Source organism: Euprymna scolopes, chromosome 10 (genome assembly GCF_053919585.1).
Source record: "Euprymna scolopes isolate OS-2025 chromosome 10, ASM5391958v1, whole genome shotgun sequence".
NCBI lineage: Eukaryota > Metazoa > Mollusca > Cephalopoda > Sepiida > Sepiolidae > Euprymna > Euprymna scolopes.
Window position 1 is genome coordinate 100885752 of NC_136491.1, and position 16652 is coordinate 100902403.

General features: G+C 32.2%; 1 protein-coding gene across 6 annotated transcripts in view; it reads right to left on the reverse strand.

Annotated features, from left to right (window-relative positions):
* Window positions 1-16652, reverse strand: part of LOC145286174 (uncharacterized) — an 89460-nt gene that overhangs the window by 15164 nt on the left and 57644 nt on the right. For all 6 annotated transcript variants that reach the window (XR_013869117.1, XM_080134962.1, XM_080134959.1 and 3 more), the window contains 3 exons: window positions 15271-15411; window positions 7624-7790; window positions 3655-4000 (listed from right to left, as the gene is read on the reverse strand). Coding sequence is in view for 5 of the 6 variants with exons in the window: in XM_080134962.1 (XP_079991088.1) it covers window positions 3655-4000; window positions 7624-7790; window positions 15271-15411 (654 nt within the window). In the remaining variant the exon portion in view is untranslated. The remainder of the gene's footprint in view (window positions 1-3654; window positions 4001-7623; window positions 7791-15270; window positions 15412-16652) is intronic.

Sequence of the window (16652 nt, forward strand, 5' to 3'; positions counted from 1 at the left end):
AAACTGTAAAATTATATAAAATGATATATTATATTATATAAAATGATATATTTTTTTATACAATATGTTTTGATTTTCATATATTTTCTTGTTCTTTATTTCGTGAATATATATTTTTGTGCTCTCAGAGACACTTGTTTATATTTGAGGTTCACAAAACGGCCGATAAGGGCATTCAAAGAACAAAGATCAATAACTCATCTCGGATGCCTCATGTCATTGACATGAAGAAGTGCCTTATCTTTAATTTTGCTATTGTCATTTTTACTTAGCCAAACACAAGTAAATAAAAGATGACAGTCGATTTTGTGTGGAGATGGGTATTAATTTCAGGCTTAAAAGATAGTTAAAGAAAGAACAAAAAAGAACAAGTCTTACCTTACCACTAAACCTAAGTTCAAGGGTGTCACTAGGACTTGGGATTTGTAGTAAAGTACTGTTTTTGGTACTTATGCAGAATAAGAACCCTACTGGAATAATAGCATTATTGTTTCATTATCAACATGGGAAGGAGAAAGCGTTTACAATAGATGAACAAATAGAATGAAAAAGTAGTAAAAAAAAACAAATATACAACAAATAAATGTTATCAAATGCAAGATAAGTTACTCTTCTACCTAACTGGATAAGTTTTGTCTTGGATTTTTTTTTTTTTTTTAGTTTTTAGTTTAGATTTTAGTTTAAAAAAATCAAGTAGTGTCAAGTGTTACATAAGAACAAGAAAAAAATGGTCAACACGATAGGGTCGCATCTTTGAAGTCTCGATAATCACTCAAAAATAGAAAATATAAACAAAATACTGATAGAAACACATCTTTGAATTCTGACAACTATGATTTTTCAAATGAAAGAAAAAAAAAATTCTATCTACCATTTACTAAGAAGAGATATTAATGGTCGGAGGTTACACCGCCTGAAACATTGTGAGAATAACATCAAAGATGAAAACAGTAATTCAAATAATTAATCCTCATCTCAAAAATTCAGAAACATTATTTAAATAAGTTTAAAAGATAAAATGTCTTTGCTTGATTGGTGGTCGTGTGGATAAAGTGTTCCAATATTTTATGCCATCTTTCAGGATTCAAATCTTACGCCAAGACAACTTTTTTCTAAATAGCATTCCAGTTTTTTCATGGCTAATATTAATCGTCATCATACACCTTAATATTATTGTTTAAATAAAAAAAAATGGATGAAAAAAATATTTAATTGATGTTTATAACTTGGCTCTAAAATTCAAGAAAAGTAAAAAAAAAAAAAAACGAACAGATAGCTCTGCTAATTATTAATAAATTAGGTACTTATGCAGAATAAGGACCATGCTATTGTTGGATTTTTTTTGTGTAACATGCTGAAAGGTGCTGTTGAAGAATTAGGGAAACAATACCGGTTGTAGATACACTGGTGAGTGGTTTCCCTTGGCTTGGTAAGCCGATAGCTGACGAGGGATTTGAGAATGCACCTTCTCCTGTATGATGGGTCAAAACACATGTGGGAGAAAGAAATAAAGGTTAATTTTCAGATACTCTGCGTTGTGGGGGGGGGAGCATTATTGTAGACGAATTAGGGAAACAACACCGGTTGCAGAGAGCAGCGGTGAGTGCCTCAGTAAGCAGATAGCTGACAAGCTTCACAAGTGGCTTGACAAGCAGATAGCTGACAATTCGAGAAAACACCTTCTCTTATATGGTAGATCAAAACACATGTGAGAGAAAGCATGCAACTTCAAAGGGTAGAACACACTTATCCTCTATGTTAGGTTCAAGCCTTACATTGGCAGAACATATCCATCTTACCATTGATAGGTGTCTTCACCCAGCGAGTGAGTTATGAACATTGGTATTGCTCTGTTATGTTGTGTTATTGTCCGTAATGCATTTGCCAATGTGTTAATAAATGTCTATATTTGTACTTGGGTTCCATCTAGTTATTCATTATATGTAATTTCTGCTTGTGAAGTATTTTCTGTTTCAGGCTAATTAATTTAACTATGCGACAGCAATACATGCCAAAATTGTGCGCCAATAAAATTGCAGTAACTAAAGTTATTTAAAAAAAAACATTTATTTATGGTTTATTATTAGTATTAAAAAAATCAAATCTTTAGGTACCTTCAAACCGTTGTGTAAAACGTCATCATTATAGACAATAAGTAGTGACGTCATCATTTCGTGTGTTTGGGTCAATTTTTATGGAAGACCATTTATGCAGAAATGTATGAATAAATAAAATGTACAATAAAAAAATGGATGAAAAACAATATAAGACTTACCTTTTGTATAACAAATACATTTTTAATAACGAACTACACAGACGATAAATTAATTTTAACCCGTTCTGTTGATACATGTATCTAAAGATATTGCTGCTTATGGGCGTCCGTACATTTTTGGAAAAAAAGGCGCAAATTTTGATTATCAGCTCTGCATTTTAAATAATCAAATCCAAACGAATTTTTTTTAGTCGATTCTGCTGTTGTAATTTTTATTATCTCAAAAGTTATATATTCTATTATATGAATATATTTTTTTATTGGAAACCTGTTTTTTTTTTTTTTTGTTGTAATTCAAATAATTATATTACTGAGAAAAAAAAATCAAGAAAAATTGTTTATTTTATTTTATTTTTAACAATAATATTGATTTTATGTCCAATTTTATTTACAACATAAGGTAAGTGAAAAAAAAATGACGAGATTTTATATATATATAAATAACTATTTTTAAATTATTTGATCTTTTCAGATTTAAAAAATATTGAAGTTTTTATCAACCTATATTTATTTTTTTATTGTTTTTGTAACATGAAATATGGGGGGGGGTAGAACACCTAAAAAAACTTTCCTCTAATATATTTAATGAAACCTACTTTTATTATGCAAGTTTATTTAATAATAAATATCGAAAATTTTGGGAAAATATGACTATTATTTGATTTTTGTTAGATTTTTAAACATGGGTGTGTCAACAGCTTAAAAAACGTCACTACATAGGAACATTGTTTTAAAGCGTCGATAATGTAAACACAATTTTTTTCTCGCATTTTCATTATTTTTGTATGCTGTAAAATTTTTTTTTGAATATTAGCAGTTTATTTGAAGCTACTTTTAAATGGTAAAATAACGGTAAATTAAATTACAGTTACATCGTGTTACATGCAGGGGGGTGGTTTAAAATGTGGCGTGCATTGGAGGTACCTATAAATCTTTATCTTGATTTGATCAAAAAAACAAAAAGAGAAAAAACTTTTTTGCTATCAATTGTTTGTTATTCAAAAAATAAATATCTTTTCATGAAACTTACAATGAGTGTTTTTTCTTGCTTTATACTTTTAATTTTCTCAAAATTCCATAAAAATTTGTTCAATAAATATTAATTGTATTTTCTTCATAGCAAAAAAGGAAATTGTTTTCATTTTCTCAATTAATTTTTCATTGAATTATCTTTGTGATAACAGAAATGATATATTTTTTATTGACAAAATTTGGCCAACGTTTGCATGTGCACAAAAAAAAAAAAAAATATCACAAAACATTCGTTTGACATCTTCCAGTGTTTTACATAAATTGCCCGGAAAATTCTGATAATAGCACAATCCTTATTCTGCATAAGTACCATAAATTCTGTTTAAAAAAAAAAATAATAATGATACCTGAAAATATGTTCTGATATTTTGTGACAGGAACAGCAAGGTGAAGTTCAGGAACAATTGGAGGAAGCGGAGCAACAGCTGGAGGAAAGGTCGCAGTAGCAGCAGCTGGGGGTATATCAACGCGACTACTTGAAAGAAAAGCATCGGCAGCGGCAACAGCAGCTGGAGCAAAGTTAGGATCAGTAACTGGAGGAAAGTTTGCATCAGAAGCTGAAGGGGAGGTAATAGCATCAGCTGGAGGAATGTCGAGGGGAATAGTTGGAAGAAAAGGATTGACATGTGCAAGAGGAGGAGGAGGAGGGAGAATATCATGCAGGATCTTTTCAGGCCAAGGACTTGTTTCAACCTATCATAATTAGAAATTCAAATAACATTAAAACTTACTAGAAACTTGATCACGTTTGAAAATATTATTTCATAAGTTATTTTGAAAATTTAGAAAACCTCCAAATAATATTGTATATAATTTTTATTAAATGATTAAAACATATTTTTTCTGAGACTCGTTGTTAAGACAACTTTTAGAAAAAGGACTTTGTGTTTTCTTTGTTCATTTTTTCTTTATTTTGTTGGTGGTATTAACCCTCAAGGGCTATACACCCCGTGGAAAGAGAAAAGCTATATATCCGATGTTACTGATGGTTATTGTAAAGTCTAAATTGACGTGTGTTGCGTGGTTGGCACACCATTTTTTGAATTGAGAAACTTGGTCATAACTTTGAAAACATTATTTCGTAAGGTCAATTTGAAAATTTAGAAATCCGGGGGGGGGGGAACAATACAAAATTTTCTTTGAAAAAGTTGTCTTAACAGCAAAAGTTTAAGAAAAAAAAATGATTTAAATCATTTAATAAAAGATTTTGTAACATAATTCAGGTTTCTAAATTTTCAAAATTTCAAAATAGTATGTATAATAATAGTATAATGCTGCAAAAAGAAAAAAACAGTTCATAGAAGACTCAACATCATGTTTGTTCCAGCAAAAACAATAAAAATAATGTAAAGAATATAAAGAATAAGCTTTGTATTTTCAAGCAATCCAAACCCTTTTTAGATATAATCCTAGTTAACAAATTACAGGAAATATATATTAGATAAATAAAGTAATAGTAATAATAATAATAATAATAATAATAGTAAGTAATTTCTTTGTAGAATTAAAAAAATCTTTTTTCAAAACAAGCATACAATGTTGAATTTTCTATGAACTTTTTTCTTCTTATAGCATTATATTGTCATGCATTTTTTTCTATCTAAGCAAAGAATTTCTAATTTTTCTGAAGAGTATATGCACGAAAAGAGATGATACTGACACAACATAAAACTTTGTTTCTGCATAACGAAAGTAAAAGTAAAAAAAAATGTACCGAAATGTTAACATGCTGGAGGAGCTATTTTGCATAGAAAAGAAATATTTGGATCTTGGAATGTAACTATATTGTTATTTTTTTTTTTATATATATATGCTCTGTTGTTATATTTAACAGATATTGAGCTTCCAAATAAAAAGGATTGATATACACAAAGAGTGGAATATAACTGAAAAAAAACATATTTTACCAAAACAACAATCACACACACACACACACACACACACACACACACATATATAAGAACAAGTAGTTAATAAAACAACTTGTTCTTATTATAAGCTCTATCGCCTATTTGGTTTTATCGAACTTTTACATCTGGCTTAGATTACTTTATAACTATTAATTCTTTAATATTTATAATTTACTTTAGTTTTGCCACCTTGGATCATTTTGGTAAACTTAACTGTAATTCTTATTTTATATATATATATATATATATATATATATATATATATATATATATATATATATATATATATATATATATATAATTGGCAATAATAAACATCGAAAACTCATCGGTTAAGGAAATATATTTTAGTTATTTTTTTTAAATTGGCGTGAACACTAGAATATTTCAATAAAAAGTCAAATATAAATAGGTAAAATTATAGAAGGATAAAAAGCCAATCAAATGAGGTATAGTTTGCTTAAACAGATATATTAAATTTAGCTTAAATTTGCAGTTTTTGAAAAGATTACAAGTGCGGACTTTCTTTTTGCCGCCTGTATATATATATAGGGTGAATAAACTCTTTTTCTGGGTCAACGGCCAACTAGTACCGTGTATATTTGTGTGTGTGTATATGTGTATGTGGGTGGAGAGGGCTCCCGTAAGCCGTGGTGATAGCAACCTTTCTAGGAGAAGCAAATCTCTGATCTCAAAAAACATAAAGCGGGAGACCAGTACCCGCATTAAGCTGGTCTGCAGTTTAATTTGTTGCTGGCTATCTTGCTCTTGCTTGTTGCTGAATCTCAACATTTTGAACCGAGAGAGAGATTTAGCTGTCGTACAAAGCTAAGACTCTGTAACATCCTCTTTGTATAGATACTCCCTCAGGCATTTGGGCTCATGGATTTTAAATGTCTGAGGGAGTGGCACTCGTCTGACAAGACGTTGCAATCATCATCATATATATATATATATATATATATATATATATATAATTGGCAATAATATTAAATGAAAGATGAGGAATAAAAGTTATATATAACTTTATCATTTGATAAGAGCAATAAGGAAAAGTAAAGGGAAAAATTAAGAAAAAAACCTCTTTAAGCCCTGGATTTTATTTTATATTATTTTATTTTTAAACTTGTTTTGAATATTTTTCTAATCCCATTTTATTCATTTTCAGATGGTTTTATTTATGCATTTCCATATTCCCTATTTACTGTTTCTATCTCCTCTCCTTTTTCCACTTTCTCATCTATCTTCCCTATCATTTCTTCTTTCATTATTATCTTCTTTAATGATCCCCATTATTTCACAGTGGCCTATATATTCTTTTTTACTATTACCTACATATATTCTACTCTTCTGATTTATCCTTACATGCTGTACTGTTACGAGGGAGCATTTCTATAAAATAATAATAAAAAAAATCAATAAAACCGTTTAAAATGTGTGCTATCGTATTCTAAGCACCCCTAATGATCAAACCTCAAAAGTTTTAATTCACGAGATAGTTTAAAGGCCAGGTTATAGTAATAGAAAGAGTAGAAGGTTTTAGAAGTATCTGGAAAGCCGTATTTTAATTTGTGATAGATAGTAGTAATCCTAAATAACTATATCTTTATTAACTGACCTTTTTTTTGTTTGTTTTGTTATTGTTGTAAATATTTGTGAATAACCTTATTTTTTTATTTTGTTATTGTTGAAAATAAAGGAAAATATCATTTTCCAAAAATCATATTTCATATCGTCCATATTTTTAATTGTTACACAATTTTAATGTAACAGTACCTATTTTTAATTACTTTTTACAATAATATCATATTCCTTCATTCTTATTAATATCTAAATGTTATTAAGCCAGTTTTTCTATATTTGCATTTTTATAATTCTGGCCCTTTTCCTCTTCTGATGAGAAGCATTTAGCTTCAAAATGCCATGGCCTAAAGAGTTTTCTTTTCTTAATTTTCCCCTTTTCTTTTCCTTATAAAGTTATATATAACTTTTATTTTTATTCTTCATATTTCGTTTAATATTATTTATTTAATTTCATTTTATTTTTTGTTTACTTGCCTCCCCACGAGGGCAGAGTTAGACACAAGGTCAGTTTTTTAATGTGGGGGGAAACCAACTCTTCAAAAAGGGGCACTCTGCTTAGTAACAAAAATAAAAAAATGTATCAGTCATGAAGGATTTCTCCTCCACTAACCGAAACCAAAAAGGAGAAGTGAAAAAAAGTGAAGTGCAGCATCAGGACAGTTACTACACTTTAATCCTGGCCCGAAGGCCAAGAACCCTTTTTTCAATTTCATTTAATATTATTGTTTGCTTGTATTAATAGTGTTGAGCTCTTCTTATTTTGATAAGTTTTGATTTGTTAAAAATTTACTCTTTGATAACATAATTATATCAGCATCTTACTTGAGAATCAACTTCTTCCATGTGTTTTTGTGCCCGCATTTTAGCTTGTAAATCAAGTATAGGAATCTTATCAGAAAGTTCTAAAATGGAAGGTCTGTCGGGCACATAAATTGTCGTCTTCTGCGGAAGTTTCTGGATTTTGCTTAATGATTTTTGAAACTCTTCTTCTGAAAAAAAAGCAAAAAATTCAAATATAAAACACTTTCAAAGTTTTCATTACATAAACTTTAATGATCTTTTTTTGATGGATAGAGCAGTCATAAATAAATACTTATTTTCTTATATGGACATTACGTTTCTGTAGGTACGGGAAAATGAATGCCGATGCTCAAAATGTATAATATTTTGACCTTTGCTTTTACTTAAAAATCCACCAAAAATCAGGAAATTAACCAATTTTAATGAAATTTTCAGTATTTATCAAATAATAATCGCAGAATATAATGAATGCATTATTTTTATTTGAATCCGAGCGGAAATGTACTATGTTTTTATAACAAAAAACACCTTTACTAAAGTTATGGTTTTCTGTAGTAAAAAACAAATGCAAGAATTTATTTCGGCTTTTTTCATGAAAATAAAGCATCGTAAATTATAACAATTAAAACAAAAATTAATTAATTTTTACGGGAGCATAAGGAAAACGCACCTAAAATTCGTATTAACCAAATCGATATAACTCGAAGAAAAATTAGTTTCTCGAACTACCGATATTATCATTAAATTAAGCATCGGTTATTTAATATTTTCCTGCAAAAAAATTTAATTGTAAAAATTATTTTTTTATGGTTACATTTTTAACATAATCTTTATATGTAAGATTCTAATATTTATATTGCATGCAAGAACGTATAATCATCAACGTAAGATAATTTTCATATAATCTCGGAAAATAAAGTAGAAAAAATTAAATTGAAAAACAGGAACATACAAAAATAATTAAATTAAAAAATGGAAAGACTTATACAAATGTTCCATGTTGGAAAGTACGGATGCACATTCTTAAAAAGAAAAGGAAAAAAAAAATGCTTGATATGCCGGAACATTGTTAAATAATAATGACATTATGTCATTAATGTGCTTCCGTACTTCTTTGAATTTCGTTGCCATGTCTTTTTTTTTACACAAAACTAATCTTGTTGCTACCATGGCCACATTTTTGGATAATTATTACCCATTTTAACAAAAGTTAAATACATTTATTGTATTAATTCATTATTTTAAGACTATAACTTAATACTTCACTTGGAAATAATTCCAGAAAACTTATATTTCTCTTGCCAGGAAAATGTAAACACGATCTTTGTCATAATGAATTTTTACGTGAAATGTATGGTTTTTCAGATTTGAGATAAAATTATTCCATGTATTTTTTTATTTCACACGCTATTTTTTCTTTGAGAAATTAACTTTAAGCTGTAATCTTTTAAACATAATCAAAAAGTAACCGAAAATTTAAAAAATATTATGATTAGCCGGCGTTCAAAACCAGGTCCCATACCTAAGCAGTCATTAAAATTGCTCGTACCTACGTTTCTGCTAGGCGATTTGATTACATACTGACTCATCAGCTTGCAGAGCTCTTATGAGTTTTAAAATGGGTGTGCCAACCACGTAAAATTGGCGCAACAACAAAGTGAAATGTTTTACAGGTTTATTTAATAAAGTACGATGGAAATTACGATACTTCAGCCATTGAATGTGCAATGATATAGTCTCTCGAGTTGAAGGCGCATGTGTGTCTTTCAAAGTGTTATGGCAGACTCTCCATTAAGCTCTCAAACCAAAGGCGATCATTCTTATTCCGTCCAAGGGAAATAACTATTTTCTTAGATTGACCTCCCCAATAAGAGTATTTTAATTTGATATGTCCCCTGAAGAATTACTTCAGTCCCTTTGAGAATCACAGTAGATCAGCAGAGATAACCCTGAAAGCAACTAGGAAAGACGTCCTATATCTTTCTCTTTCTCCTGTCCACTGAACACTCAAGCACTGACTATTTTGGCCAATAGATAATAGCTGACAGACCTTCGAATTTTCTATCTCTCCTTTCTTCACTTGGACACTGTCCAATTTTCTTCCATCTATACCAAACTATGTAGGTAATTAAATAAATCCTTTCATTGCTGATGTAAAATAGGTTTCACTTTTCTCTTCATACACCGATTTTCCTTACATACTACTAATATATCTGTCTAATTTCTATATGGACACTTATAAATTGTGCTTTTTGTTTTATTCAGTTGACTATTCGCATCTTAATTTCAGAACGTTTCAGATGCATCTTTTCAAACTTTTACATTTCTAGAACTGCCCAACTGTGGAATGCAATGCCACGAGACTGCTTCCCAACTGACTATAACATAACTGTTTTAAGACTAACATTTTGCCAACTAAACTCCTTTGTCAGTTTTTGGTCTACAGACATGAAACTTAATATATAGGATATTCGAACCCATGCAAAACTTTATATTTGGGTTTTAGCTGGGGAAAATTGGTGCAAAAGTGTGAAAAAGAAGTGGAATTTGCTAGGTGAAGGGCGAATGACGGTATTACGAATATGTATGCGTAACATAATAGCTATTGATTCATGTTTAAATTTTTAGCTTTGCAGCAAATATACTTTCATAGCTCAGACATTTATGTCAAAAGAAAAAGTAAATCATAAGCTAAACGTTTTGGTTTTTCAGTGGTGGCGCACAAGTCAGTTTTTTTTAATTTTTTAAATCATTACTATATATTGGGTCCAATATATTATAATAATAAATATGAAATCATTGCATATGTAATATTAAATAGAATAAAAAAAACATTTGAAATTAATAAATTATCAGGCATACTGGCATATTTCTAATATGGTCGATCTATAAAACTAATCAATACGAAAATTGGATGTCCTCTAATTTACTAAGTTGAAAAGTGTTTCATTTTTTAATTTTATAATACTAAATTGATTTTAATGCTATTTCAATTCAATTCATTTGGTAAAAAAAATATACCAATTGTGCTTTAATTGCCATTCCATTTTACAGTAAATTTATGTTCATGTAAATTATTAGTAAAATATTTCCTTGCCATTTCCTTTTCAGTTCATTCCAATCCTTCCATGTGAGTAAAATCTTTTTTTTTTTTTTAACGGAAATCACTCTGGACAAAGCACGAAGCCACTTAATGTTAATTAAAAAAATACTACTTCAAGGTTAAAAACTTGCCAATGATAAGTGTTAAATGGAATGGATTTTATCTCTGTTGTATAGGTTTATTATTCCTATTATTTTTACCTTTTGTTATATGCAATTTTGGAATGTCAAATGCATCATTATTATTTGTTCTCACTAGGAGAGTTCTCACACAGGTCAGCATCAGGGAGTACTCACTGACAATAATCGGTGGTGTTCCCTAGAGTCTGAGTAACAATAAATCTCCCAAAATTTCCAATACTCTCCACCTCTTTCGATAACCTTCGCAAATGTCTTTGCATTATTGCAAAACCTGCCTGTTATAACCTTTTCACTGGCAACGATTACTGTAAGATTTTTTTTTTTTATCTATTGATTTATCCTGAATCATTATTGCATTTGTTTCTGGTGAAGTTTTTCGTTTTTAAATTGGATATCAGCAGAGGTTATTGTCAAAGCTGCTGCAAGTTAGGTGAACTCCTTCTACTGTCCTAGAAAACTTTTCATATCTGACAGTATCTCATATCTCAACAAATCCATCATTCACTCGTGCATACAGTGTAGGGGACTAGGATATATAAATACCCCAATCCCGTTATAAAAGAATAATGAAACGAATGGGAATTGAAGGAAACAAAGACTCAATTAATGGATAAGATAAATGTCGTTTATTTGCTGTTGAAAGAAATGAACGTTTTAGTTATAACCTGTCCGCGCGTATGTAACCCATGTTCGTTACAGGACTGGTGTTGTAGCGAGAATAGGAAATGTGTTTGCATCTCAAGTTCGGGTCACTATTGTTTGTTCGCGCGTGGGAAGAGAAATAAATGTTGTAGGAAAATTGAGTATGGTAGTCCAGCGTGTAGACAAGGAAGAGGATATTAGAGTTGTCATCAGTTAGTAGTCAGCGACACGAAGGTGTTCTTAGTGGCCAGTAGTAGATGTAGAGAGAAAGAGTGAGAATGTATACATAGAGTCTTTAGCTCGTGCCCCATACATAGTAGGAAGTGGGCGTGAGGTGCGCGTGTGCGCGCGCCGAAACGGCGGCGGCTTGTTCGCCCAACCTCTCTCATTGAGAGTTGGTTCTAAAGAGAGTTAGAAACAGTTTATCGCCTTTTTTTATACTCGCTTCCAGAGTGTATCTTGCGCATGTGTATTTCCTTAGAAAGCGGAAGTGACATCGTCCATGTGCTGTGTTCGTGGTCGCGTGTGTGAGTACATGTGTATACGTAAGTGTGTGTGTATATATACGTGAATGTGAGTGTATTAATGCGAACGTGAATAAGTTTACATGTGTGGACGTGGGCGTGTATGTTTGTGTGCGCGTATGTATATGACAGCTTGAAATATGAATGTGTGTTTTGTGTGAGACTTGAAAAAGGCTCGTACAAATATTCCCCTTCCTAGGAAAACAAAAAATACATGCAATGTATATATATTTATGTATATATATATATTTTTTTTTGTGAGTAAGGTTTTCAGCAGTTGATTTTTTTGTCCTGTTTTTTTTTTTTTTGTGGGTGTGGTTGTTTGAAAAAAAACGTCAAAAAGGAACGGAATGTCAAAAACGGAGTGTGTTCGTAAAAAAAAAGTATTTACTTACACGTGGAAAATGCGTTTACTCTTTTTTTTGGCTGACATTTGTTGGTTTGGTTTCTGTTGTGTGTTGACATGTGCAAAGCGTTGCTTGGACAGAGAAGTGAATTGTTCCGTTTCGAAGGAAAATTTTTGTTTCGTGTTGACGGTGTCGTGTGTGTGTCCAGTTGACGGTATCTTCGCATGTTTCTGCGGTAATGTGTGCATCGTTTGGACGGGCGCTAGTTGCGCGTTTGTTCTTGTTGAACGGAATTTGGTTGCCGTTGTCTTCGCATGTGCATCTGTGGTAGTGTGTGTACATTGTCTGTACGGGCGTTTGTTGTGTAGTCATTCATGGTTGCCGGCTGTCAACGAAACTTCCAAGTTTTGAGTTTATCCACGTGCGTCGTGCATCTCAACTCGTATTGTTGATTCAACTTCTTCCTATGTGTTGATAGGGATGTCCTGTTTCTTTGTTTCTGCGTCTGCTGTGTGGGAGGGAATTGCATAGGCCTTTGTGATTTTGCTCCTCGCGTCTGTTGCAGGGTAATGTCAGGAAACCGTGAAAATGTTTGTCAAGCTCGAATTTGTTTTTAAATTCGATATGAAAGTCGACAGTTCCGTGTTCGTTTTTTTTTTTTTTTTTTGAGTCTGACGAGGGTTCGTCATTGTAGTTGGTAGTAGTTATTCCTGTGGGTAGTGGTTTGCTTGGTTTTCTTTGTTGAGAAGTTCGTTTTTTTCTTTATCAAATAAAACGCACGTTCCGCTCAAAACAATTAATCTCAAAACGGTAGGGTCGCCATGCTTGTTCGTTCCAAGTCAGTCGGGCGCCAGTTTGTTGTGGACTTGTGGCATAGGAGGAAATGCGTGCTCCTCTCACGTTCCGAGGGAAAATGAATTGTCTCAAGGAAGAAACAAACGACGTGTTAAATTGAATTAAACTAACAGGAATTTCTTTGGTGAAAGAAACAAGTGAAAGAAAAGGGTACCACACGTGGTTAGTTTTGCGTGCGTCTCTCATTAAATGGTGAAAAGGAAAAGTTTATAGCTTGGCGTGCGTCTCTCGTTAAGTGGTGAAGAGGAAAAGTTTATCTTTGTAGAAAAGAGTCTGTGTGTGTATGAGTGCCTCGTTCAACCTCATCCATTTCATTTAAATAACGGGGTCACCAAATTTGTAGGGGACTAGGATATATAAATACCCCAATCCCGTTATAAAAGAATAATGAAACGAATGGGAATTGAAGGAAACAAAGACTCAATTAATGGATAAGATAAATGTCGTTTATTTGCTGTTGAAAGAAATGAACGTTTTAGTTATAACATGTCCGCGCGTATGTAACCCATGTTCGTTACAGGACTGGTGTTGTAGCGAGAATAGGAAATGTGTTTGCATCTCAAGTTCGGGTCACTATTGTTTGTTCGCGCGTGGGAAGAGAAATAAATGTTGTAGGAAAATTGAGTATGGTAGTCCAGCGTGTAGACAAGGAAGAGGATATTAGAGTTGTCATCAGTTAGTAGTCAGCGACGCGAAGGTGTTCTTAGTGGCCAGTAGTAGATGTAGAGAGAAAGAGTGAGAATGTATACATACAGTCTTTAGCTCGTGCCCCATACATAGTAGGAAGTGGGCGTGAGGTGCGCGTGTGCGCGTGCCGAAACGGCGGCGGCTTGTTCGCCCAACCTCTCTCGTTGAGAGTTGGTTCTAAAAAGAGTTAGAAACAGTTTATCGCCTTTTTTTATACTCGCTTCCAGAGTGTATCTTGCGCATGTGTATTTCCTTAGAAAGCGGAAGTGACGTCGGCCATGTGCTGTGTTCCTGTTCGCTTGTGTGAGTACATGTGTATACGTAAGTGTGTGTGTATATATACGTGAATGTGAGTGTATGTACGCGACCGTGAATAAGTGTACATGTGTGGACGTTGGCGCGTATGTTTGTGTGCACGTATGTATATGACAGCTTGAAATATGAATGTGTGTTTTGTGTGAGACTTGAAAAAGGCTCGTACAACAGTATTGCTGACACATGTAGGATTGTGTATCAACCTCTCGTCTCTCCCTCTTAGACAATTCCCCCCCCCCGTCAAAAGCTAATCTAATATGTCCCACATTGTCTACCAAGTTCCAACGTATGTTGCATCGCCACAATTTTGCTTCCCTGTGATTGTTTTACAAGTACTTCAGTGGAATACAGCACAATCACATTGACACATTCTTGCCAGATCAACAAAGTTAAGCCTGACCAGTACCAGATGGGTGACCATTTGCAAAAGCTAGGCACTCTATGTACAGTGCCGAGTCAAAAAAATTTCATAAGATTTTGCTGGGATACGGCTGGGGCAGTGCAACAAGTCCTGGGAACATGTTTACCAGAAAGAACAGTTGGAAATAAGTCATACACCGTCCACTATGATTAAACAATTCCTACAGTCATGTATCTAGAAAATGGAGCTATTAAACTTGACATAGTGATATGCTAAAAAAAGAAAGAAGCAACCTTAGTAGAAGTTAGTCTCCCCAATGATGCTGTGTTAAACAGAGCTGAGAGATAATAAAATAACAAGGTCTTATGACATGAAAAGAAACTGGAATCTTTGGAAGATTTCCATCATTCCAGTAATTATACGAGCAACCAGCCTTATGAAAAAGAATTTTGAAAAACCACCTATCAAATATACTCGGTGAACCAAGTGCAAGAAAGATACAAACACTTGCACTTAAAGGGACAGTTACAATCTTAAAAAGATCTCTCAGTTAGAATGCATAAGATAGTGGGTGAATGTCTGGCATCCGATAGGATGCCTCATCCCCAGCAAGAACAAAATGATAAGAAAATTGAAAAATAAAAAAGTGGGATAAGCAAACTCTGCATTTCATATGGTTTGGATTTCGACTCACCTATTCTATGTGGTATTAAGTCGGCTTGCAGATGTTGGAGTGTAGCCGCCTCTGGTTTATTAATAGTCATTGTGTCATTCTCCATGAAAAACGGAGCTGGTTTTCTGAGATGCTTTCTCCCGAGAGGGCCTTTCATATAATCTGAAAGACAAAAATCATTTTTCACTCGGAATCCTAAAAGAGAGAGAACGTTTATGTCGACTAACGTTTCAATATATTTATTTCTAGATAGCAATTACTTTATCCATAACACTAAAATATGTATATCTAGCCACACCGATGATTGTTGGTAAAGATGAACATATATGTATGAGGATATTAAAATATTTATTATCAAAATAATTATTAAAAGCACCCTTTACGTATGAACACCGTTAAGAGAAGTATGAAAAAAAGCTTCCAATTAAGCAAAAATTGTGAGTTCCCTCCCTTTGATTGTTGAAAATTCTCATTTGCACGTGTGTGTGTGTATATATATATATATATATATATATATATATATATATATATATATATATATATATATGAATGTATATTGGTATATATATATCTATGTGCACATGTATGCGTTTGTATACATCTGGGTGTCAATGTCTGCATATATGTGTGTATCTATGGGTATGCATGCCTGAGCGTATGTATACAGGTATAGCTATATCTGAGTTTATATGCATATATTTGTATGTAGGTATATGCCTGTATCCACAATACATTTAAAACTGAAAATAGGCTTAAACATAACCACTGCCCAAAGCACTATGTTGGGAGCCCACCCAATATATATATGAAAGTAACGACGCATCTACCTAACCTTGCATTATTAACTACACCCATGTATTTACTTATTTATTTATTATTATTTATTTATCCTAACTTTACTTTATTTACTTGGTATAAATATACACTTGTCTGTATATATGTATATATATCTATATATATATATATATATATATATATATACAGACAAGTGTATATTTATACATACATACATACATACATACACACACACACATGTACTCACATACACGTATACACAATTGCATAAATATACATATTTATAAAAATATAAATCTACAGACGTACATAGACACACACACACACACACATATATATATATATATATATATGCAATTGTGTATATGTGTATGTGAGTACTTGTGTGTGTATGTATGTATGTATATATGTATATATGTATATATATACATGGCGAATGAACCCTTTTTCGGGGTCAACGGCCAGCTAGCACCGTGTGTGTTTGCGTGTGTGTTGGAGTGGAGAGGACTCCTGTAAGCCGTGGTGAAGGCAACCTTTCTAGGAGAAGCAAATCTTTGATTTAAAAAACCATAAAGCGGGAGACCAGTACCTGCATTAAGCTGGTCTGC